Source organism: Drosophila pseudoobscura, chromosome 2 (assembly GCF_009870125.1).
Source record: "Drosophila pseudoobscura strain MV-25-SWS-2005 chromosome 2, UCI_Dpse_MV25, whole genome shotgun sequence".
NCBI lineage: Eukaryota > Metazoa > Arthropoda > Insecta > Diptera > Drosophilidae > Drosophila > Drosophila pseudoobscura.
The window spans coordinates 6,828,571-6,852,424 of record NC_046679.1 but is presented as its reverse complement, the minus strand read 5'-3'; the positions used below and the strand labels follow the sequence as shown (position 1 = coordinate 6,852,424).

At 45.2% G+C, this 23,854-nt stretch overlaps 8 protein-coding genes across 16 annotated transcripts in view; 5 read left to right on the top strand and 3 right to left on the bottom strand.

The window, feature by feature from the left end:
- Positions 1–1,317: 1,317 nt before the first annotated feature.
- tsl (membrane-attack complex domain containing protein torso-like) lies at positions 1,318–5,577 on the top strand. 3 transcript variants are annotated; one of them, XM_015183229.2, is made up of 3 exons: positions 1,318–1,459; positions 4,060–4,316; positions 4,388–5,577. In XM_015183229.2, exons 2-3 carry the CDS (start codon positions 4,095–4,097, stop codon positions 5,237–5,239), a joined length of 1,074 nt encoding a protein of 357 aa, XP_015038715.1. In that variant the 5' UTR covers positions 1,318–1,459; positions 4,060–4,094; the 3' UTR covers positions 5,240–5,577. The 3 variants fall into 3 exon arrangements, with proteins under 3 accessions (XP_015038715.1, XP_015038716.1, XP_015038717.1); XM_015183230.2 differs by lacking the exon at positions 1,318–1,459 and adding an exon at positions 1,479–1,696; XM_015183231.2 differs by lacking the exon at positions 1,318–1,459 and adding an exon at positions 1,833–2,066.
- A 969-nt stretch (positions 5,578–6,546) lies between these two features.
- LOC6896976 (uridine phosphorylase 1-like) lies at positions 6,547–8,076 on the top strand. The gene is made up of 4 exons (XM_002137125.3): positions 6,547–6,723; positions 6,778–6,971; positions 7,031–7,714; positions 7,792–8,076. The coding sequence occupies exons 1-4, from the start codon at positions 6,645–6,647 to the stop codon at positions 7,954–7,956; spliced, it is 1,122 nt and encodes a 373-aa protein (XP_002137161.2). The 5' UTR covers positions 6,547–6,644; the 3' UTR covers positions 7,957–8,076.
- Positions 8,077–9,991: 1,915 nt separating this feature from the next.
- On the top strand, positions 9,992–10,649 carry Polr1H (RNA polymerase I subunit RpI12). The gene is made up of 3 exons (XM_001358109.4): positions 9,992–10,169; positions 10,232–10,454; positions 10,523–10,649. The coding sequence occupies exons 1-3, from the start codon at positions 10,052–10,054 to the stop codon at positions 10,545–10,547; spliced, it is 366 nt and encodes a 121-aa protein (XP_001358146.1). The 5' UTR covers positions 9,992–10,051; the 3' UTR covers positions 10,548–10,649.
- On the bottom strand, positions 10,516–11,027 carry LOC4800963 (cyclin-dependent kinase 20). The gene is made up of 3 exons (XM_015183239.2): positions 10,861–11,027; positions 10,673–10,796; positions 10,516–10,605 (listed from the first exon to the last, which is right to left on the bottom strand). Exons 1-3 carry the CDS (start codon positions 10,992–10,994, stop codon positions 10,579–10,581), a joined length of 285 nt encoding a protein of 94 aa, XP_015038725.1. The 5' UTR covers positions 10,995–11,027; the 3' UTR covers positions 10,516–10,578.
- On the top strand, positions 11,019–17,464 carry GABA-B-R2 (gamma-aminobutyric acid type B receptor subunit 2). Of its 6 annotated transcripts, none has more exons than XM_015183232.2 (13): positions 11,019–11,285; positions 12,475–12,751; positions 12,818–13,299; positions 13,357–13,537; positions 13,599–13,817; positions 13,886–14,181; positions 14,250–14,613; positions 14,672–14,782; positions 14,848–15,072; positions 15,537–15,879; positions 15,945–16,047; positions 16,109–16,605; positions 16,663–17,464. In XM_015183232.2, the coding sequence occupies exons 1-13, from the start codon at positions 11,233–11,235 to the stop codon at positions 17,271–17,273; spliced, it is 3,762 nt and encodes a 1,253-aa protein (XP_015038718.2). In that variant the 5' UTR covers positions 11,019–11,232; the 3' UTR covers positions 17,274–17,464. The 6 variants fall into 6 exon arrangements, with proteins under 6 accessions (XP_015038718.2, XP_001358144.4, XP_015038721.2 ...); XM_001358107.4 differs by having other exon boundaries at positions 15,942–16,047; XM_015183235.2 differs by having other exon boundaries at positions 14,848–15,084.
- A 251-nt stretch (positions 17,465–17,715) lies between these two features.
- Burs (Cuticle-tanning hormone bursicon) lies at positions 17,716–18,545 on the bottom strand. Of its 2 annotated transcripts, XM_033376633.1 has the most exons (4): positions 18,374–18,545; positions 18,180–18,304; positions 17,852–18,120; positions 17,716–17,783 (listed from the first exon to the last, which is right to left on the bottom strand). In XM_033376633.1, exons 1-3 carry the CDS (start codon positions 18,501–18,503, stop codon positions 17,854–17,856), a joined length of 522 nt encoding a protein of 173 aa, XP_033232524.1. In that variant the 5' UTR covers positions 18,504–18,545; the 3' UTR covers positions 17,716–17,783; positions 17,852–17,853. The 2 variants fall into 2 exon arrangements, with proteins under 2 accessions (XP_033232524.1, XP_001358143.2); XM_001358106.4 differs by having other exon boundaries at positions 17,773–18,120.
- mAChR-B (muscarinic acetylcholine receptor) overlaps positions 18,209–23,854 on the top strand; it is a 71,197-nt gene continuing 65,551 nt past the window's right edge. Inside the window, exon 1 of the mRNA XM_001358095.4 lies at positions 18,209–18,333. The gene's annotated coding sequence lies outside the window, so the exon portion shown is untranslated. The remainder of the gene's footprint in view (positions 18,334–23,854) is intronic.
- Positions 18,710–21,879, bottom strand: LOC6896975 (aminopeptidase N). Its single transcript, XM_002137124.3, has 6 exons — positions 21,225–21,879; positions 20,872–21,168; positions 20,615–20,801; positions 20,297–20,544; positions 19,130–20,245; positions 18,710–19,065 (listed from the first exon to the last, which is right to left on the bottom strand). Exons 1-6 carry the CDS (start codon positions 21,848–21,850, stop codon positions 18,771–18,773), a joined length of 2,769 nt encoding a protein of 922 aa, XP_002137160.2. The 5' UTR covers positions 21,851–21,879; the 3' UTR covers positions 18,710–18,770.

The following is a 23,854-nucleotide window of genomic DNA, read 5'->3' as shown; positions in this document are numbered from 1 at the left end:
ATCGGAAAGAGAACCTTTCCAGTTCTTAGAAAGCAAGCAGCGAAATTCGTAGAAACTTTCATTGGACAGAGCAGAGAGTGCCCTCCAAGGCAATGTGACAAGCGGATGCCCTGCAGCCATGGATACAATTACACCGACCCGACCGAGATATATGTACATATTTATGTACGTATTTGTATCTGAAGCTTCTAATTGAAACATTATACAAGAAACATCAAACGACTGACACACAGACTGGCAGACTGATACCCACTAAGCTGTCGGCTTGACCCAAATTTGTTGGCATGTTTTCAAGGTAATGCGAATTTGATACTTTCGGTTTTTTTTTCCTCTGACTCTGGCTCTGGCTTATGGTATCTTTACTTTTTGACTATGTTGACCATTCAGTCGGGGACTGGGCTGAGTGGGGCGGAAGAGGCAGAGTCCCCCCAAAAAGTTTTTGATTACAACAGTTGTTCCACGATTCTATTGAAGTCTTGCGCAAGCCTCGCTCTGCAAACTGCAATCATTTCAATTTGTCGCGCCCCCTCCCAGGCTCTGTCTCCGTCCCCGACCCCGGCCCCGATCCCCTCGTTTGGGTACTTGCTATGCTGGAGGGCCGGCGAGCAACGTGCCGGGAAACACTAATAAGCGGAAAAGCTGTCAGTTTGTCGTCCCTCGAACCCCCACCGATGACAGCTATAGATATTTGTGTCAAAGTATTTCCACTGACCATCTGCTGCTCCAACAGCGATTCTGGCCCCATGTCATTGAACTGCAACTGTCTAACGTTTGCCGGAAGAAAATTAATAAAACATGCAATTATTCTTTTTTTGAAAACGAATTTTTTAGTTTTTGTTTTTTTAGTGCTTTGAGGTAAGTAATCATTTTAATCATACCATAAATATAAAAAAAATATTTAATGTGATATTAAGATTAATTTATTGTTTTAATAAGTAATCCTTTTAACTTGAATTTAAAGATTTTTCCCCACTGTGCGGCTTAGCAACATGTTGTCTAACGAACATAAGTCCAGAGCTCATACTTGAAACGCAATTCGAGCCTGAGAGCGTAAAATTGGTTTGATCGAACCGGCTAAGCGATCTCGAACCTCGATGTACTATGGAAAGGTATGGACAATGACGAAAAATCGTCCAATTGAACGGCCCCTAAAAACTTCACCGTGTTTGATCACGGTATGTTGAGAATTGGGGTGGATTTTACGTTGAATGCGCTGCATTTTCTGGCCCGTTTTGCCTGTTGTCCAAACCTTTTTTGTAATCTTGCCGGCAACATGTTTTCTAGCCACATGTGGCCAAGCAGTATTTTGAAGAACCCACCAACATTGCGGGGTATTTGAAAGAAACGGGTACTGTGGGACTGGTTATTTTAAATATTTCTTCGAGTCTGCGCGGTGGAAGTTATGCCCACGATCCGATCCCGTTCCACCGTACCGTTCCCAACTGCTCGTGTTTAAAGTGTAAGTGCTTTTCGGATTCCGGCTTTTTAATTGCGATTGAGGCACGTTTTCTGTGCTCTGTGTGTAAACCTGGCTTGTGGAATTTGTGTGTACTCGAAACCCCATAACGGACCGCGCGCGAACGTAATTTAACACCCGATCGGGTAATCTCAAATAGTCTCGAGACTGGAAGAACTATTTTTGGGTCGTCTAGTCCACTTCACTACAGTCTACCCCCGTCGGATGGGAACGGGAATGGTACGCTTATCACTTGAAGGCGCCATGCGTAGCAGCTCATCGCTGTCATCGCTGTCATCGCGCTGACCTTTAGGCCCCATCAACTAAATATAATTTAATGATACTCTACTCGTATGTCGTACGGCGCTGCTTTGTGCAATGGTTTGTCTGTTGCGAGTACGAGAGTAGCTAGGCGATAAGGCAAACCACTGCCAAACAACTCTCCGGATTCGATCCGTCTCTGCCTTTGCCCAATCGGCCTCAGTCTAAGTATTTATCCTCTCCCAGCCAGTCTCTAAATAAGCTAAAGCTTCTCTGAATACTAAAGTCATAAAGCGGCTTCTGGGTTGATGGTTACGTCAATTCAATTCCAGTTCGAGTTCTCGTGCAGGTAAAACAAACAGAAACAGAAACAGCAACAGCCACCGAAACAGAAACAGAAACAGTTCGCAGTCAGACAACTTTTGTTTAACACCGCTCAAGGAAAGCATAAAATTATATACTTATAAACTGCAGACCTTAAGCCCCCAGTGTGTGATATGTGCCTGTGCGGTGTGTGGTGTGTGCCCTTCGTCTTCGTCCCCAACCAGACCACAAAAGAGCGCATAAAATGCGCATAAAGAATCTCCAATTGACTGAGCTTGAGCTCTGACGGAAATGTGGTGGAGCCCCAGTCCCCAGTCCGCAATCCCCAGACTGAGACTGAGACTGCGACTGTGACTCTGACTTTCTGGCAAAACAACGTCTGAAAGTCACAGTTGGACGATTTCAGCTGATTGGAGATTGGAATGAAGTGGAGTCCGAGTGCGCGTATTGAATTTTTGATTCATCTCAATCTCCACGGGCTCGTGTGCGTCCGTGTCGCGTCTTTTGGGTCTTTTGCACAAGGTTATGCGACTGCTATTGTAAACACTCTACTCTACCTATCATTATATCATATATCATACACCACACTTGAGCTGCCTTTAAGCTTAAAGTTTGGCAATTGCCAAAGAGCCACACAGACGACTCTCAATGGGAGTAGCTCGCCGGAAACTAGTCAGCAGCCCCTTAAAAACGGCATTTTTTTTGGTTACTTCATTTTCAAATGGAGCTAAGCTGATTATACTCATATGAATTTAATGATTATTAGAATTTGACAAGCACAAACTGGCTTCAGAATCTGGTCGGGTGTGGTCTGAAGAGCAGGGGACTTTTGTATTTCATTGAGAAGAATGAATCGAAATATTTTTGCAATCTTTTTGGTTCATCGATGAGGCCAAGTGTGTGAGATAATAACCTTCTAAATTATACTGATTAAAACATAGTATATATAATATAATTATTTCCTGGAACTGGACATATTAGGAAGCTCATAATCTGGGGAAATTACTTTAGTATAGGAGCGAATCCATAGGTCGTTTTTTTTATTTTTTTCTGACATTGCCCAACTCCTGGTAATTGTCGTGTCACCCTTCCTGATGTTGTTTTTAGCACCACTAGAGTTATTGTTACTCGGCAAATTCAGCATCGCCTACATTTTATGGTTCACTTAAATTGTTAACAATTTGAGTGTCATTATATGGTTTTTTTTGTTAGTTTTTGTGACTACTGTCGACTGTCGTTAAGTTGCGCTTCACCGATTTGGTTGAATGCAGCAGCAGGGTGGCATAGTGGCAGAGGGGCAGGTGTGAGTCATGGGTATGGCTAACACCCGGCTAACCTTTGTGTTTTAACCAGTCAAACACGTCGCTGGCTGCATCGGTTCTACTGCTGATAACGGGCTGACCATTCCATTGAAAGCCGTCTCGTCTCGGTTTGAAAAAGTTGCAATGTTGTTAGAATTTATGGCTTGGCTTGGGCCAATTTTATGCTGCTCTTTGGCTGTGCCTTCCTCTCTGGACAGCCGTAATCAGGCGAATGGCAAACCGGTTTAAACTAGTGCGCCCAAAAAGGAAAAAATAAAAACGGCTTTGGCTATACATAACGTCTTGCGGGCCATGCAAAATGTTTAGGAAATCATTTGCATGTCCAACCGGCCGCCGAACCAATTTCGATGGCTTTACTTTGTAGCGTTTCTTAACGGCCACAACCAGCACAACCTGCGGCTAATTGCAGCCACTTAAGGCGATCCGAGATCCAAGATCGGAGATCATCGCGGAGACGCCGTCAGGCGGTGGCCTCAACAAAACACTGAACGGTGTGCGGTTCAAGTTCAGCACTACTGAAGGTTCATGGTCAATTAGAGCTCGCATAAATTATCGCCCGCTTAGAGTAGTAGAGTTGAAAAGCAAATACTCTTGACTAAACGTAGACACATAATTATAGGTATGGGTAATAGGTATACCCGCCATCCTCCTACCGCTGTCATATTCATAACATCCGCTTCCCATTGCCCGTTGCAGTCCCTTTTGCATGCTGAGTGGCCCACCGCTGAGCGATGAGCCCGAGCCCATCTGGGCGGCTGGGCCTGTTCTGGCTGTTGGCACTGGCGCTCCTCGCCGTCGTCGGCAGTCGCGAGTCCCAGCTGCGCATTGGCAAAGCCATCAATATATTTCTACGCTATGGCTACCTGGGCATATCGATGCGGGTGATACCCATGAACGACAACGTCGAGTCGGAGCGATGGATATTCAAGGAGCCGACTAAAAATATATACAGGGTGAGCGTGGGCCCCTAACCCACTCTTCTGTTCTCCTCTGATGGCCCTCTAATACTCGGTTTTCTTTCCAGAACTTGAGCGGCCTGGCGGAGAGTCATGAGGACACCACGCCCGGCATCTTTCATGGGGATTTCCATATGGAGTTTTGCGACAATCGTCGCCAGCTGTTCCAGGCATACTTCCGTGACTTCACCGTCGAGCGAATGGACAAGCCCTGGGAGGCCTTCACGGGTGGCTGGTTTCCGGACACTGCGGCCAAGAAGCTGGGCATCAACACCTCCTTCATCCAGGGCGACTACTCGTATGTGCTGGTTCGAGTGGTCCGTTTCCGGGAGACGGGCAAGCTGAATGCCGACATCCCGATTGAGCAGCAACTGGAGCCGGAAGTCCGGGCGCGCATGGAACAGCTAAAGATCGGAAATCTCACGTCGGCGGTGGGCTTCATAGAAAGCGTCGGCACACACTACGTCAGCTCGTATACCACGGGCAATTCGCTGTTCCAGGTCTTTGTGTACAGTCGCAAGAACTTCAAAATGATTAAGGAGCGCATCAGGAGCAAGGGCCTGAACGCCCTGTCCAAGCTCGATCTATACAACTACTTTGCGCCGTGGTTTGCCGAGCATCTGGGCCAGATCCGTTCGGCCAGTGCCAATGCCACCGTGGAGCGTTGGGCGCGCCGGAAGCTCCAATACGAATACTATGTGGTCAAGTATGTGACCCTGCTGAAGCTGCACGGTAACAGCACGTTGCTGCGATCCCTGGACACGCTGCTGGGCAACGATGCTATCCTACAGCTCGAACTCAAGTCCCTCAATGTGGTCTTTAGGGAGCATCCGGAGAAGGAGAGCTGGTTCCACGAAGTGCTCGACAACAACATGAAACTTTGGGAATTAAACATGCCGCAGAATCATGCTAGCCGGTAATGGATCCTTCGCTGGATGATTGGATAGGGGATTGGGATTGGGGCTACAGCTTAAAAGTTCCTAGATGCGAGCTATCAAAATTTATGCGTAGTTGTAGTTAGGATTCTCATTCTCTAGCGCGTAATTACTGTTCTGCCTGTGATAGTTTTTAGGTAGTTTAATTAATCAAAAGAACAATTGATTTGCATTTTAGTAAACTAGTTTATACGATCGCAATACTGCTATAATAGATTTCCTATAATAATAATAGTAATAATAACAATAATAATAATATTGATCAAAGTCAAAATTCATATACATATGTAGTTTCATGACTTTAAGAAAAATTCGAAATCAAATTTGAATATTAATTAAAAATAATTTTGGTCGCCCCGAAAGAAGAGAAGAAGCCAAAAAATTTTTTAAGCCCCTCCAAAAATGGATAAAAGCATAAAATATTTTTGTGAAGTTTTTATAAATAAAAATTCAGAAAAAGGAAAACATGTAAGAAAAATCGAAAAAGGAGGATGAACATTTTTGTATTTAAAATATTTCTCTAAAGGAGAAAATGTGGAGCGTTGATTCTACAAAGATTCTACATTAAACTTTATTGGACACATTATGTTTGGAAAATTCATCAAATCTCGAGGAAAAGACCAAAATCGCATTCCAAAACTAAAAATTTAAATTCTGGCGCCTAACATTTGCTTGGAGTCAGTGGAATCGAGCCAGTTCACATGAACCGTGCCACGCAAAGCAACGATGATCCGGGAGAAAGCACCATGGTGCAAATATATGGCATGTTTTATAATTTTATGTACATTTTTACCTCGAAATGTAGTTTAAGGTATATTTTCGGTATATCGGTATATAATGGTATGTTTCATCAATCTATTAAGCTTGCATTTATAGCCTTTTCACATATTCACTTTCAAGCACTTTCTATTTGGCGCGCACTTCTCGTAGTCGATAGTATCGATAGCCGTTTCTTGGGATTTCCCTTCAACAATGAGACTGATTCTAGACACACTTCAGTTATTTCCAATTCCAATTTTTCCAATTACAGAAACTTATGGAACGGCCCACAAATAGCATAAAAAACGGGATATATGGATATATGACTGGAGAAAATGTTCTTGATCCTTGGTCCTTGATAAGGACTTCATCTTGTCAAGGATTACAAATTATAATTCTAACATTGGAAATTTTTGCGATTTGTAATCGGGGAAATGAAAAATGGGATTTTCCCGCAAATGGTGGGACAACAGAACTCAATGATCACGTACACCCATCTGGAAAGCCTGGCCTTGTTGAACATTCAGTAATCAGTAGTCAGTTAGTTGCTTTGTAGTAAATAACACTAGCTGGCGTATTCAAAATTCATTTTTGGAAATAAATAGCAAAAATTTACTTTTTGAACACAAAAATGCCAGGAAACTGCGGGTGCAATACGTGTGCTGGTGCGAGTCCATGCGAATTGAATCGCGATGTCTGCCAGCTGAAGGGTAAGTAGGGTACAATTGCAATAAGCAGTGTAAGCGAATAGTTTGATCCCACAGAATTGGTAAGGTCACAGGGCAAGCAGCTTGGGCAGCTGGTCAGACACATGAAGATGGGCTGCAAAAAGCCCCCAAAGGAGAGCACTATAAAGGGTCTGAGTCCCTGCCTGAAATGCCTCCAGCCGGACGTTCTCTACCATCTGGGAATGGACACGGCCACAATGGACTTTCCCAAGGTCTTTGGCGATGTGCGGGTGAGTAAATAAATGACACGGTGCTCCCGTCATTTCGATTGAGTGCTCTGAATCCGTAGTTTGTTTGCATGGGAGGTACGGCTGAGCGCATGGAGAGATTCGCTTACAAGATTATGAAGGAACTCAGTCTGAAGCTGAACCCGGCGACTACTCTCAGGAATATGGCTGAGCCAGGTCATCGTTATGCGCTCTACAAAGTTGGCCCAGTTCTGTGTGTCAGTCATGGCATGGGGTGTCCATCGATTTCAATACTGCTGCATGAGCTCATCAAGATGTTGCACCATGCCAAGTGTCAGGATCCCGTCTTTATCAGAATTGGTACCTGCGGCGGCATCGGAATAGAGCCCGGAACCGTGGTCATCAGCTCGGAGGCTCTGGACGGCATGTTAAATCCCTATTATGAGCTAATTGTTCAGGGCAAAGTCGTGCTGTATTCCAGCAAACTAGACCAGTGTTTGGCCAACGAACTCCTATCACTGGCCATTCCTTGCGAGGATGAGTTTTGTACAATTATTGGTAAGACCATATGCACCAATGACTTCTACGAGGGCCAAACGCGACTCGATGGAGCCTTCTGCGACTACACGAACCAATCGAAGACCGCCTATCTTCAGAGCGTCCAGTGCCAGGGAGTGGTCAATTTTGATATGGAGAGTACCGCCTTTGCCGCTCTCACAAACAGAGCCAATATACGATCTGCCGTCGTCTCCATGTGCATAGTCAATCGTATGGAGGGTGATCAGGTCAGTGAATCTTACATTATCAATCGGAATTAACTAGCAATCCTATTCATAATTAATTCTCTGATGACTCACATTAGATACTTTCACCACCGGAATGCCTAAGTGAGTGGGAGAAACGACCTCAAGTGCTCGTGGCGCGATACATTCGCAAAGAATTCCTCAAACGGGATGACGACAGCGACACCGAGGCTTATGAGGAGGTTTGTCCCAGCGCCTGCTTGGAAGGAGATAAGGCGATCTGAATTGCACCGAAGCATTATTTCTTTACATATGTACATACATTCGGCGAGATAACAACGTCGTCCTGCCTGAAATATGTAAATACATACTTAAATACGAGTATGAATATAAATATGTACATATATACAAGAACCATAAGTAATAAATACCTACTGACTACATACATTCGTATGACATATTTTTAATGACCACACCGCCGGGAAGAAGGCGGAATAGACAAGCAACGAATGTTTCAAGATCACAGAAAGAAGATCACTTATCACCGTTATATGGCGTACTTCATACATTTTTTGAATGGGTATCTGGATCGAGATATATTTACAACCCTAACCATATGCATGACTATGTCTAAAACATATCAATTTTAAATAATTTCTTTATTTAATTACGATTTAAAACAGCTTGGAAATAGGGTATACCTAAGCCCAAACTCCGGTTATGTGGTTACGTATTCCATTCTCACTACGTTGTCACTTTTTTGTTGACCTTTTTTGTTTACACCTTGCTGTAGTCAAAATACAATAAATGGGAGTACTTAAAAGTAGCCAATCTTGTAGAAAATGTATTCATCAATGGCCTAAAATTATATGGGCAGATCTAAAGATTTTAGTTAGTCAGCATTATTCAACGGAATATCAAAATAGCGCAATAGGAACTTTTGCTCTTACGTTTTATTACGTTTTTTTGTTTGACCATTTTTGCTAAAACCGCGTTTTACGCAAAATGCCATAAAAGCAAGTATTCAATATAAGCCAGTCAATTAGAAAACAGATTCACTAATCGGATAAAATTATGTGGGCATGGCTAAATGTTCTATATAGCTGATATTCGAAGGAAGATCAAAATTGAGAGATTCGTCGTATTTGTTGCATCGGTAATGGGCCGGTTGACAACATTTAAATCCTTGTCGCTCACATTCAAAAAAGTTAGATTTGGCGCGCACCAATCGGTATATTTTGTATATTTCGGTGCTGTTCTGAGGGTCATACTGCAGAAATACTGGTTTTCGCCGCACTCCCATGGTATTTTTGTCCATTTTCTTCAATCTATTAATTTAATTTTCAATTTTATATAGAAATCCAATAAAAGCAAGTATTTGGAATAGACCAATCATGTATAGAATTGATTCATCAATCGTACGAAATTGAGTGGGCATGGCTAAATGTTCTATATAGATAGTATTATTCAACGGAACAAAGAATATGAGAAAATTTTAATTCGCCGCAGTTCGCCGCAGTTCGCTTTAGCAACAATGAGTCTCATTCCATACACAAATGTTGCGCATTCCATACACAAAAGTTGCGGCAACATTTACTTGAAAACCGTTTTTTGGTCAAAATAAAATACATAAAGGTAATTAAAAGAAGCAATCTTGTAGAAAATGCATTTATCTATGGGGTAAAGCCAAGTGGGCAAATCTATATAGCTTGAAATATAGGCAATACCCGATTCGCCGCAGTTTCGCTATTGCAACAATGAGTCTCATTCCATACACAAACATGTTGCTAATTCCATGCACACATACCCTGGGGCAAATGGATGTTATAGAATTGTGAATATGTTTGTCTTCCAAGGCTCCGTAGGTATCAGGATCGACATAAATATACACAGGATACTAATAATGTACTTGAATATGTCTAAAGAATATCAATTTGAGAAAAGGTCTTAATAAATTTCGTTTGATCTTCATATAAAATTAGCGAAATAGGGTGTACAAAGGGCTATACACGCATCACGTCTTTAAATACCAGCAACATTGCGACTCTTTTTTGGTTGGACTTTTTCGTTTAACCCTGTTTTTACAATAAATACAATAAAAGCAAGGATTAAAAACTATCCAATCTTGTAGAAAATTGATTCATCAATCGTAGAAAATTATGTGGGCATGGCTAAATATTCTATATAGCTAGTAATATTTTACGGAATATCAAAAACGTGGAATATGTAAAATATAACTTGAATTTTTCAGTATATTTACGGTATATTTTTAAAATGAGACGATATATTTCGGTATATTTCTGAGGGTCGGACCGTATATTTGTTCGATAAGTATCGAGTAGCACGTGCGGTGCGGAAAGTTGTTTTGAAATTTTGGAAATGGAAACTTTTAACAATTGCCCCGGATTTTGCCCGTCTTGCGGCTCTATATTGCCACCCCTGCAAGTAAAGGGCAACGTCATTTGCCACAATTGCCACCAGGAGTTCCTGCCCGATGGTGAGCCTCAGTTTTAGACCATTTCCAAGTACTCCTCCTTGACGCAGCGGCTTCTTTAACAGTGTACGGCGGGGAGAAGACCGAGTACAGCATACAGTTCAACACCTACGATCCCAGCAAAGTCTTCAACAGGACGAAGCGCGAGTCCGAGTCTTCGGAGGCTGATGGGCCCGTTGTGGAGCGCAAATGCCCCAAATGCGGACACGATAAGATGTCTTATGCCACCTTACAGCTGCGATCGGCGGACGAGGGTCAGACAGTGTTCTTCACCTGTCTGAAGTGCAAGTAAGTGTCAAAGGCAACAGGTGCAGGTTCATGTTGTTCTACAGCTAATTGATTATTTCTCCTTACAGATACAAGGAATCTGAGAATTCTTAGATGCTTACTAGATTTGTACATAGACATGTAATTAGTGGAAATAATTATGTTCGACTGCCTGAAAATATAGGAATACGCGTTTGTTAAGTGTGTAAAGACACATTTATGTGGAGTTGAGAACGTACCTCGCTAGCGCTAAGCCGGTTCTTGGGATTGTATACGACCAAATTCGAAACCAGACTAATCTCCACTGCGTGCGTGCAGCTCGGAAACAAATTGTCCCAGTGTATGCCCACAGAGTTGGGAAATCTATCCAAAGCAACGAAAATTGTATGACTAACGCAGGATAACATTTAAGCAGCCAAAAACTTACCGTATCTTGCTGTAGTCTGGCAAGGAAGTCAACTCTGGCCACTGATTGAGACGAGGACTCCCCAAAGTGCGTATTATGATGGCCAACTGTTCGATGTCCGTTGTGCCAGCAAAGAGAGGCACACCACGCAACATCTCCGCCACCACGCAGCCTAAATTAACAAACTATTGAAACTCATTCAGAAAGGAATGTGAATGTGTACCTGCTGCCCACATGTCCACGCCAGGGCTGTACTTCTGACTGCCCCAGAGTATTTCCGGAGCACGATACCAGCGCGTCGAGACTTGAGGCGAATACAGACGCGACTCCTCTTCTGGAAAGTAGAGACGAGCCAGGCCAAAGTCGGCGATTTTCAGCATATCCGTGTCACTGATGAGCAAATTGGCTGGCTTGATGTCCCTGTGCATCAGACCCGCTTCGTGGAGGTAGGCAATCCCCTTAAACATTTGGTGGGCGAACTTGCGCACCTGCTGGCGGCTAAGGGGATTCACTTCGCTCTTAAGGCGACTGTACAGGGTGTCGGGGTGATATTCCAACACCAGCGACAGTCCAGTCAGATCAGGATATATATCGACAATGTCCAGGATCTATGATTAATTAGTTAATGAGTTAATGGGCCCTTAATTTATAAGGTACGCTTACAAATTCCGACTTGCACAGCTGCAGTGTCTTGATTTCTCGCAAAGTGTTGAGCGAAATGTTACCGAATTTGTTCTTTAGAGCAACCTTTTTGATGGCCACTTCCTTGTTGCGCTGTAAATCGATGGCCTTAAACACGCAGCCATGGACACCTTCGCCAATTTTCTCGAGCATTTTATAGCGGCTCGGCGCATAGTCCTCCATTGCCTGTACTGACAATTTTCAATTTGATAATTGACTGCCTCGTTTTTCTTCACATTACCATTCGTGTAGTCCATGGTAACGGTCAAAACAAATGGTGAACAGCTGCTGAGTGCGGATGGATCCACCTGTTGCCTGGATGTTTACCAAATGGTCGGCGATACTTTGCTTCCAGGGGATCGGGGGTTGAAAAGCCTAGGCCAAGGCAGAGCTGTCACCACTCGGGCAAGGGACATGCGCACTTCCGCCTCCACTTGGGTCCTGTCAGCCAAGTGTCAAGTTAGGGGGATACATAATTTTTCGGACCCTCGCAACTGCAAAGGCACCATTAGAAGTAAAAAGTTAAATTAAAAATAAGCTGGTAACATGCCTTCAGCGGTGAAAGATTTGTGAACCAAAGGATAAACAACGCTGGTAGGTATGCCTGTGGCGATAAGTTCTAAGAATTAGATGAATGGAGCAGTGGGTTCTTTATCCCCACTAAATAATGCAAATGTGCTGAGGTGGAAGTGCAAATTTCTTTCTAATTGCTAAACAGTACAGTGCAGCCTTGGTGCTGCAATTTAAAGCAATTTTACTAGCCTTAGCCTTAGCCTTGCGCCCCGCCTTTCCATTCAACGACATATACCCATGCATCCATAACCATTTGTGTATACACGAACACACCCAGTGGGCGCAGCCTTGCCACCGGGAGGCCTTGGCTCACCTGGACACCCACCGATACAAACCGATTAGGGGCTCCAAGTTCATGTCCTTCTCCACTTGTTATTATAGCCAGAAACGTTTTGCAGTCCACGCGCCTAACATGTTACCGAGGAGCTGGTTCCCATTCGTAGCCGTCCTCCTGCTATGTGTCAGCTGTGCTTGGAGCAGGACAGCTAAGCGATCGGATGTGTATATAGCGGGATTTTTCCCCTACGGCGATGGCGTGGAGAACTCGTACACTGGACGCGGGGTCATGCCCAGCGTGAAGCTGGCACTGGGTCATGTTAATGAGCATGGCAAGATACTGGCCAACTACAGGCTGCATATGTGGTGGAATGACACGCAGGTAAGTGGGAGGAGAGTCGAAATGTACCATTTTCAGTGGTGGCTTAATGGTGGATTCCCTTTAAAGTGCAATGCTGCGGTGGGTGTGAAATCATTCTTCGACATGATGCACTCGGGGCCAAACAAGGTGATGCTGTTTGGGGCCGCCTGCACCCACGTCACCGATCCCATAGCGAAGGCCAGCAAGCATTGGCATCTGACACAGCTGAGCTACGCGGACACCCATCCCATGTTCACCAAGGATGCCTTCCCGAACTTCTTCCGCGTGGTGCCCTCGGAGAATGCCTTCAATGCGCCTCGGCTAGCGCTCCTCAAGGAGTTCAATTGGACGCGAGTGGGCACTGTGTACCAGAACGAGCCTCGCTACTCACTGCCCCATAATCACATGGTGGCCGATCTCGACTCCATGGAGGTGGAGGTTGTGGAGACCCAGAGCTTTGTCAACGATGTGGCCGAGTCGCTAAAAAAGCTACGGGAAAAGGATGTGCGCATTATTCTGGGCAACTTCAATGAACATTTTGCCCGCAAGGCCTTCTGCGAGGCCTACAAGTGAGTGCAAGGCTCATGGTATCCGAATGGTTAGATATCTAAATCTATGTCTTGCAGATTGGAAATGTATGGCCGTGCCTATCAGTGGCTGATAATGGCCACCTACTCAACCGATTGGTGGAACGTTACCCAGGACAGCGAATGCAGCGTGGAGGAGATCGCTACTGCCTTGGAGGGTGCCATTCTGGTGGATCTACTGCCGTTGTCCACCAGCGGGGACATCACTGTGGCAGGAATTGTAAGTGTATCGTTATTTCCGCCATGATACCTTTGAGTATTAATTAAATCCATTTTTACAGACAGCGGATGAGTACTTGGTGGAGTACGACAGGCTGCGCGGCACGGAATACTCTCGCTTCCATGGCTACACCTATGATGGCATCTGGGCTGCCGCTCTGGCCATACAGTATGTGGCAGAGAAACGCGAGGACATCTTGACACATTTCGATTATCGCGTTCAGGACTGGGAGGACGTCTTCCTAGAAGCCTTGCGCAATACCTCCTTCGAGGGCGTAACGGTTTGTATACCTGCATTTACGTATATGTTTCCTCTGAATTATTGTATTGTATTTCCGTCATTCTTTAGGGTCCAGTCCGGTTTTATAACAACGAGCGCAAGGCCAACATTCTGGTCAATCAATTCCAGTTGGGTCAAATGGAGAAGATCGGTGAATATCATTCGCAAAAGTCGCATCTGGACCTGAGCCTCGGCAAGCCAGTGCGCTGGGTGGGCAAGACACCGCCCAAGGATCGCACGCTGATCTACATTGAGCACAGCCAGGTGAATCCCACCATATACATTGTTTCGGCCAGTGCCTCCGTCATCGGTGTGATTATTGCAACCGTCTTTCTGGCTTTCAACATCAAGTATCGCAACCAGCGGTAAGAGTTACCTACTAATATCATTGTCTTCCTTCCCCTATATTTGTTCTCTTTGTTGTCTCTTGTAGCTATATAAAAATGTCCAGTCCGCATCTGAATAACCTGATCATAGTGGGCTGCATGCTGACCTATTTGAGCATAATCTTCCTGGGCCTCGACACCACGTTAAGCAGTGTGGCTGCCTTCCCCTACATTTGCACCGCCCGGGCTTGGATTTTGATGGCCGGCTTCAGCCTGAGCTTTGGGGCAATGTTCTCGAAGACCTGGCGTGTTCATTCAATCTTCACCGATCTGAAGTTGAACAAAAAAGTGATCAAGGACTATCAGCTATTTATGGTAGTGGGTGTGCTGTTGGCCATCGATATAGCCATTATAACAACCTGGCAGATTGCGGATCCGTTCTACCGAGAGACCAAGCAACTGGAACCTTTGGTAGGAACCATTAATAGCATTATTTTCCAATTTTATTCAAGATCTTTCTTTTCCGCAGCATCATGAGAACATTGATGATGTTTTGGTCATACCCGAAAACGAATATTGCCAGTCCGAGCACATGACCATATTTGTTAGCATTATCTATGCCTATAAGGGCCTTCTTTTGGTGGGTAGATAATCGTTTTGAAAATTCATTTGGAACAATACAATTGAACATTATCTTGTTGTTAGGTCTTTGGTGCGTTCCTGGCCTGGGAAACCCGCCACGTTTCAATACCGGCTCTCAACGATTCAAAGCACATTGGCTTCTCGGTCTACAATGTATTCATCACCTGCCTGGCCGGCGCTGCCATATCCCTAGTGCTATCGGACCGCAAGGATCTAGTTTTTGTCTTACTCTCGTTTTTTATAATTTTTTGTACGACAGCCACTTTGTGTTTGGTGTTCGTACCGAAAGTAAGACTGGTAGTAAGGAAGTTTTGTAGTTTTTGTAGGTGTTATAGATATACACTCGTGCAATCTTGATATATGATATGAATGTTGTTTGCAGTCGGTGGATTGTCTGAACAGGTTGATTGTCCGTCTTGATTTGATTGAGAATGGAGCATTCAGACTGATCAGACAACATTGATCTGATCTGTTTTGTCGTTTAGCTATCATACAGACAACAACATTATTACAAAATTCACTCTAAATTCTAAAACAGATATTTATCTTTAATTGCTATATAACACTACAGACTAACTATGAACTTAAGCTATTCCAAAACCCATCCACAACAGCAGTAAGGCCGTAGTCACTATTTATAGCCTTGCTGCTCTATCCTATATAACTTTCCGTAGAGTTGATCTTTCCTTGATGTATCTACCCGCCGTTTATATTTTCCACCTCGACTAATAATCATGCGAATCGTCTTGCAGCTGGTCGAACTCAAACGCAATCCCCAGGGCGTGGTGGACAAGCGGGTGCGTGCCACGCTGCGGCCCATGTCGAAGAACCGTCGTGACTCCTCGGTCTGTGAGCTGGAGCAGCGTCTGCGGGATGTCAAACAAACCAATTGTCGCTTCCGCAAGGCCCTGATGGAAAAAGAGAATGAACTGCAGGGTTTGATTCGTAAATTGGGACCGGAGGCCCGCAAGTGGATTGATGGCGTTACCTGCACCGGCACAGCCAATGCAGGCAGCGAGCTAGAGCCCATCCTTACCGAGGACATTGCCAGGCTGTCGGCTCCGCCAGTGCGACGGGAGATGCCCAGCACCACAGGTGAGTGACTAGAGTGGGATGCTGCCTAGATACATTCATGCATTGCGCACTCCCTGCAATAGAAGTTACCGAGCTGACGTCCGTGGATAGCGTGACTTCCACCCACGTGGAAATGGACAACTCGTTCGTTTCGGTGCAATCCACGATGCTGGCACCATCGCTTCCACCGTAAGTATAGCATCTTCGAAGCCAGAAAGGGCCTTAACTCATAATTAACTAATTGAAATAGCAAAAAGAAGAAACAGTCCATTGTGGAGCACCACTCCCATACGCCAGTAGCCATGCCTGCACCCACGATGATGCAGCCCATCCAGCAGCAGCTCCAACAGCACCTGCAGCAGCACCAGCAAATGCAGCAACAGCAGCAGCAGCAGCAGATGCAACTCCAACAGCAGCAACAGCAACAACAGCAACAACAGCAACAGCACCAGCAGCAGCATCACCGCCACTTGGAGAAACGGAACTCGGTCTCGGCCCAGACAGATGACAATATCGGCAGCATAACCAGCACCGTGGGAAAGCGCAGTACTGGCGAGTGCTCCAACATGCGGGAGCGGCGCCAGTCGACGGCCTCCAGGCACTACGACAGCGGCAGTCAGACACCCACAGCCAGGCCAAAGTACAGCAGCTCGCATCGCAATTCCTCGACGAATATTTCCACCTCCCAGTCCGAGCTGAGCAACGTTTGTCCGCACACCAAGCCCAGTACGCCGGGAGTTATCAAGAGTAAGTAAATCCCATAGTCGCACCAAGGGACTCATATCGGGCTTTATTTATTTACAGCTCCGACTGCCTCGGACAATCGTCGAACCAGCATGGGCGCGGCGCTCAAGTCCAATTTTGTGGTCTCTCAGAGCGATCTCTGGGACACGCACACGCTCTCTCACGCCAAGCAACGCCAGTCGCCACGATATGCCAGTCCCCAGCGCTGCACGGAGCACCATGGCCATGTGATGACCTACGACCCGAACACCACTTCGCCCATCCAGCGATCCGTCTCGGAGAAAAATCGAAACAAACATCGACCGAAGCCGCAAAAGGGTACCGTCTGCCAGAGCGAAACGGACAGCGAGCGGGAGCGCGATCCACCGCCCAGCAGTCAGCCGTGCATTCAGCCGAGGAAGATTAGCCGCAACTCCAATATTCAGCATGCTGCCCATCATCACAGCTCGCCAAACGTGGCGCCGGACAAGCAACGGAAGCAGCGTACCAAGAACGAGAGCTCCATCTACGGCGCCAGCTCCGAGACGGAGCTGCTCGAGGGGGAGACAGCCATACTGCCTATATTCCGGAAACTGCTCACCGAGAAGAGTCCCAACTACCGCGGTCGCAGCGTGGTAGGTCAGAGCTGTCCAAATATATCCATCAAATGCGATATCGTCGAGTACTTGTAAAAGCAGTGCTGCATTTACGGATGATGTGGGTGGCAGTACTCCTATTGTTAGATCCAATTACACTGTAAAGATTAACTTTATTTTCGCGTTATGCGTCTACTACTTAAATATGTGAAGCAGAACACACCATTTTAGTGAATTAGTAGCAATGATTGATGAGATAGTTGAGAAATAAATTAAAGCTAAAAATATTCATTCAAACAAAACGGCTAAATAACATGCATAACAGTGCTCCAATCAATGTGTGCTGTAAGCGCCATTTTCTATGCTAACATTAACATTTTTTAATGTAGAATGTAAGTAAAAGCTTCGTAGAAATTCCATTTGGGGTAGAATCCATGTTACTCTACGTGTATAAAGTAGAATGAGGTGCTGTTAGGCGCGAAAGCAGCATAACATAGTTCGGTTCAGGGAACCAAATTTTGCGGTCGACTTCAAAGTATTTTTGGCCATCGCTTTTAACCAAATTTGGAAAAGTTTTTAAAATATGACATAAATATTAACAAGAACCTGCGACAAATGTAGTTTATTTTTATATTTTACTATGCAAAGTTGAATGTGATTGTGATGTGCTCTACCTCTACTGCAGTGCAATGCGTCGGAAATGATTGTTGAGGGGACCCTCGTCCGAATAGCCGGCTATCTCTTGCGGTATAATGCCAGACTCCTCGATGGAGGTGCACGGACGGCACATGCACTCCAATGGCGCCTTGGTCAGCACCTTCTTGAATTTCCGCTCGCCCGGCTTCACCTTGGGACAGAAGAGCGAGACTGCTGCCTCGCGCTCGCCAGATTCCTGGCAGCACATGCAGGAACGCTCCATCTGCCAGATTTTGCTTCCCGATACCTGAGATATCCGTGTAGAGAGGTTTAATTTTGTGCCTCGCACAACCAAAAGGTGCTCACCTGGATGTAACTGGCGCAGCGACCCACACAGGCGAATGATGGAATCGGCTTTGGAACGCAGCCAGGATACTGGAGCACATGTATTACTGGCGTCACCTGGCAGTCATCGCCGAGATGCGTGATGTCTGCAATGGACGCAGAAGGAGCAGAGCGGGTAAGTCAAAAGCGATAACTAATGTGTGTATAGCGTGTACCATTTTCCGGTGGGGCCACGGCGTTGTCAGCCTGAGCGGTGCACAGCTTCAGTATGCTGACCAGGACGCAGTACAGTAGAATCAGGACAAACACTTTGTTGTTCTCGTGGCGTAGCAAGTGGCGCAACATTTTTGGTGACACTGCCGTGATTCTCCGCTACAGGAAATGGAAAACGCTGCCTGCCGCTTTGGGTCTTTTATAGAGGAGGCTCGCATGGCTGGTGCCGCCGCCTGTGGACGCCGCTCTAATGGCCGCTTTGCCGTATGAATTATGGCCTAATAAAGCGGGCACTAACCAAACCTTTTTGCCTAGTAATTGCGTACAAGAAAAAAGCATTTATCCCGCTGTGCCTGACGGAGGGTTAATCATTTATTTCCTATACTTAATCACAAAATATCAGAGCCAGGCCAATAGCATGGGCAACGCCAACAGCATCACAAGCACTTGGGCCGACTGCTGTCCGCCATTCCTTTTGCCCAAGTAGTAGGCCAGTCTGTCCAGGCGCATCTCGGCCCATTGCACGTTTTGGTCAACCGTCTCCAGAGCATTGCTCAGCACAGATGCCGACTGGCCAAAGAGCAAGTGATTGGTATCGTAGAAATTGCTCAGCAGTTGGTACTGCTCTCGGGTGGTGAAGTACTCCGCCAGATCGCTTATCACTACGGCAGTTGTTGACCAGTCGTTGTCCAAGCTGTGGAAAACCCAAACTCGTTTAAGCTCAACAAAAATATCTCTTAAGGTACACTGCAACTTACGCTTCAGCCAACTGTGTGATGTTCGCGGCCAACATATTGAAAATCGAATTGATTAGATCTGGATTCTGTTCGTACATCTGGGCCAGAGCAATGGTCTTTTGGCTCACTGTGCTGCCGTCGGCTAGTATCTCGTTTTGGTAGTGTGCCAAGTAGGACCTCGTACAGCTGGCAGCTGCCCAGAGGAGTTCTCGCTCCTTGGGATTGGTCTCTTCTCGATAGAACTGCATCACTTGCTTGTAGCTCTCGGATCGGGCGGCAGCGCAGTAGAAGGTCTGCCGGTAGTCAGGCGAAGGTTTCGCGAAGTCGTTGGTGAATTTATCCGCCACCAATTGGTTGCAATCTCTGGCCTGGTACCTGCACAGCCAACCCACAAGACTGTTTCGATTGTAGACATCCAGCACTGTGTCGTCGGGACTCCAGGTTACACCCAGCTTGGCAAAAACTGCGTCTGTGATGTCGCTCAGGTACTTTTTGAAGTTTGGCAAATTATTCAGTGGTAGACGCTTTGCAACGAACTGTAGTCCTTGGTACGTGGCGTACCAGGGCACATAATCGACGTCCTGGCTTAGGTACTCCATGAATTCGAACACATTCGCGTAGTCGATGTAGCCCACACGAGCGAAGTTGAAAAGATCGTCGACAATCTGGGCCCGATTCTCCACGGGCACGCCACTGTGGTTGGAGGAGGACAGGGCCACCTGAAGACTGTCCAAAAGAGGCTTATCGTAGAGCACCCGATAATAGTTGGACTGCTTCAGGTTGAGGACGATCCAATCGATGGCCTCCTCCTCGAAGGAAAGTTCTACTAGGTCCACAGGCTTATGGTGGTAGATTTTGGGCGTAAGGTTTTCGAAGTCGGGCGCCAGATTCGTAGCATAGGTTATGGGCACTGTGTACCTCAGATCGGGATCGCTTCCGTCCCCGCGATTGAGGAGGAAACGCTGTTGCTCCACGTAGACGACGTGGTTGTTCCGTGACGCATTCACTATCAGCATGGGATAGCCCACTTGCTCTGTGAAGTCGGACAAAAAGTGCTCCTGATTAACATACTGGGCCGCGGGCCAGTTTTTGATAAGGTGGTTAAACAAATCGTTTGGCCTTGTATTGCCCAAGTGGCTGCCAAGAGAGGAAAGTCAGAGTTTGGATCACGTGTTGTCTGTCACTTACTTCTGCTTTAGGTAGTTCCGGATGGCTGTATCGAAGTTATTGGCCCCCATCACATTGCGCCACATACGGACAATGCACGCTCCCTTCGCATAGGCAATGCTGCTGAACTTGTAGCCAATCTGTGAAGGCGTTTGGATGCTCGCCTCCGGGCTTGTCATGGGCTGGGTGCTGTTCACTGCATCTGTGGCAAAAATAAGCTGCATTTGTCGCACCACAAATTGCTCATCTAACCGATACTCAGGATAGAGCTGCATATATATGGGAATCGGATGCATTAGCGCTGCTTGTCTTATAATTTTGTGAAGACCCTTGTCTCACCTGATGTGCCATGAAGTACTCGTAGTAGCGGGCAAAGGCTTCATTTAGCCAGAAGTAGCTCCACCAGGAGAAGGTGACGCTGTCACCAAACCACATATGCGACGTCTCGTGGGCTATGATCCGAATTGTGAACTCCTTGTCCGACCAGCCATCCGTGTAGCCTGGTTCCTTGACCAAAACATCGTCGCTTTGATAAAGAGAAGTAAAGATTCCATACTCTTAATACTCGTCCGTAATTCTTCGTTCTTTCTACTCACCTGTAGATAATAAGCCCCCAATTCTCCATGCCATTGTGAGGGAATCGCGGCGATGTGGCATACTGCAGGACATCGTTGCCCAGAGAGGCGTACGGCTGCTGGAAAAGTTCATCATAGGCGGCTACCACCCGCTGTCCAACTTGGAAGCTGAACTCCGTTTTGTTGTAAAATTCTGGGCGTGTCAGCACTGCAAATTCGCTGACATTGCCGCGTGCCGTGTACTCGGCGATAATGAAGGCCAGCAGATATGTGGACATGGCGGGAGTCACCTCGAAGTGATCGACAAAGCGATCCTTGCTAAAATCAAATGACATTTGTGTACTGGCGAGACATTGAGGCAGTTCGGTACTCACCTTTCCGCTGATGAATATAATAGCTTCGTGTTGCTAATAGCCTCATAGCCGGAGGGTCTGACGATTTGCAACTGGAACTGTGCCTTGAAGGCAGGCTCATCAAAGCAGGGAAACACTAGGCGAGCATTGATTCTCTGCATTTGGGTTACAGCCAGCCACTTGGTCTTGCCTGTATCCTGCTCCACGTAGCTGGCGGAGAACAGTCCGGCCATGTCCGTACGTATTTTACCGGTATACTTGAAGCCCAGCGTGTAAGCCCCATTGGCCAGTGCCTGAGATAGTGGCACCGTCAGTTGCTGGGTCGCCTCCTCATATATCAGCTGACTACTATCTATCGGCTGCACTTGATCCCCGGACCCGTTGTATAGCCAGCATTCTTCTATGTCGATGGCGTCTTTGTGTAGTGTGATTTGCCGAACCTCTGCGGTGCCAACCACCTGCAGAGCTATGCTGACTTCTCCATTGAAAACAGTCGGTTCATCGGCATTACTGAGTACGTCGATGGTAAGGTTATAGAAGGAGGGCACAACGCTGCCTCCCAGTCGGTAATCGGCACCAGCACAGAGGCCTATCAGCAGCAGCGCCAGCCCCAACCGCAAGCCAGTCCGTTTTCCCCATCTGTTCATGACGACAGAAGCTTTGGTACTGAGGAATGAACAGAACTCGCACCGAACGTCGAAAACTCAAATAAAAGTCCCCCGAACACAGGTGTCGTTCACTGGTGATTAGATTATGGACTCTACGACATTGATCCGATTAGGCATGCAGCCAGCCACACCTCTATTTATTTTTTGTGTGTTTCATGAACAGCGATCAGATACTCCCAGCTCTTCTTTCGCGTTCGTGAATATCTCGTTTTAATTGATTGATAGCAATAATATAAATCAATTAACTTCAAGTCGGCAATACGTTTAACGATATAGATATGAACTTATGACATCGAACGATAAAAGAAATCAATGAATGATATCATTAAAATACAGCCGAAATTCGTGCTTTTTTTTATGCCATCTTTGCTAAGAAGATAAAGATAAAGATAAAGTAGAACGTAATCTTGTTCTAAGAAAATAGTTAAAAAAAATTGACATGAATTTACGACCCATTGGTTACAGTTTTTGTTTGAAGAAACCCCCCAAAGATAACGAATTGAATCATCGCAATAAAAAAGAGTTCTGCAGCATTGTTCATTCAACTACAAAGCGGAGAAACCAAAAAGAACCTAAACTATCAGTTCCACGAACTTAACAGGCGATCAAAAGGACTGACAAGGTTTACAACGCCGCACAGTGGGGAACTCCGCCGTTTCAGCTTGTTAAATTACAAACTTTTGAACAAATAAAGATATCTCCATGAAACAAACTGCATTTGAAAGAAAAATCTTTCAAAAATTAATCTGATAAAGTAAATGATGTCTAAAAGCTTCACAATAATAAGTTCAAGTTGAACTTTGTTGTCGATAAATGTTTTTTTTTTTTTTAACGATAAAGTACTTTTAATGCTGGTTTTTACTATAAAATATTATTTTTAATTTTCAACTTAACCTAATATAGAACAAGAAAACTTTTTTTTTTCTATTTTGAAAAATGGTTGGTTTTTTTATTTGTGTAAAATAATCCTCTACTTCCTGTTTAGTGGGAGGAATATCTAATGAACTTATCATTTCTGAAGAACAACTGCTTACCGATTTAATTTGTGATCTCACATACATATCTATGGATCTGAAGAGGCTGCCAACCTGTTGAAAAGGTCTTGGTTATGCTTAATTGGTGATGTCTTCCACGTTTTTTTTTGCAATCTTTGTTTCTCGTTTCCTGGGCTTCCTCTGACATCTCTCCAATTGGTAGGCTCCGATGTTCAATTGAAATTTGACCATGTGTCAGAATTTTATAAAGCGTGGGAGTTAGCTTCTTTTCAGGAAATTTTTCCAGTAACAGCTCTGCAGTCTTCGAGGCATATTCACCAAATATTCAAAATGACACCTAAGCTTTTGATGTCATGATACACCCCAGTAATTTCTGCAGTAATTTCGTTTTTCTCAAGTAGTGTCCGAGATGAGTTGTTTCCAAATCCTTGTTTAGGGCAGTCCACTTTTAGTAATAGTTTGTCAACGAATTTTTCTTGAATAATTCTGTTGCTAGTCTTTTGTATTTCCATGGCTGGCGTGCTGTTGTCAAAGGATTCTCCCCCTCGCGGATTGGTACATGCAAGTTTTAAAATTGACTCCATACATCTAATTCTTGCATGCAAAACCTGGTCAAAAAGACAGGTAAATAAAGGTAGAAATACTAGCATGCATATTCATTCATAACCAACAACATAATAGAGGTAGCGCGAATTGGAAAATTATTCTAATATTGGGTGTATCTGAAGCTTATGGATTTGAACAGTTTTTCAACTTTGACTGGACTTTACAAAAATATATCCCTACATTTTTCCGAGATTTTTTTGGTATATGTTCTTTGATCTATTTATTACTTAAGTCTAAAAGCCCTTTCTGTGCTTTGGAGCCGTTTGGCTTCTATATCAATTTACCTGTCGGTAACAATCAAAGTTAAAAACTAGCCTAAATTTTAGATGGTTTGCAAAACAAGGATTTTTAAACAACTGACCATATTCTTAAAAAGTTTTCC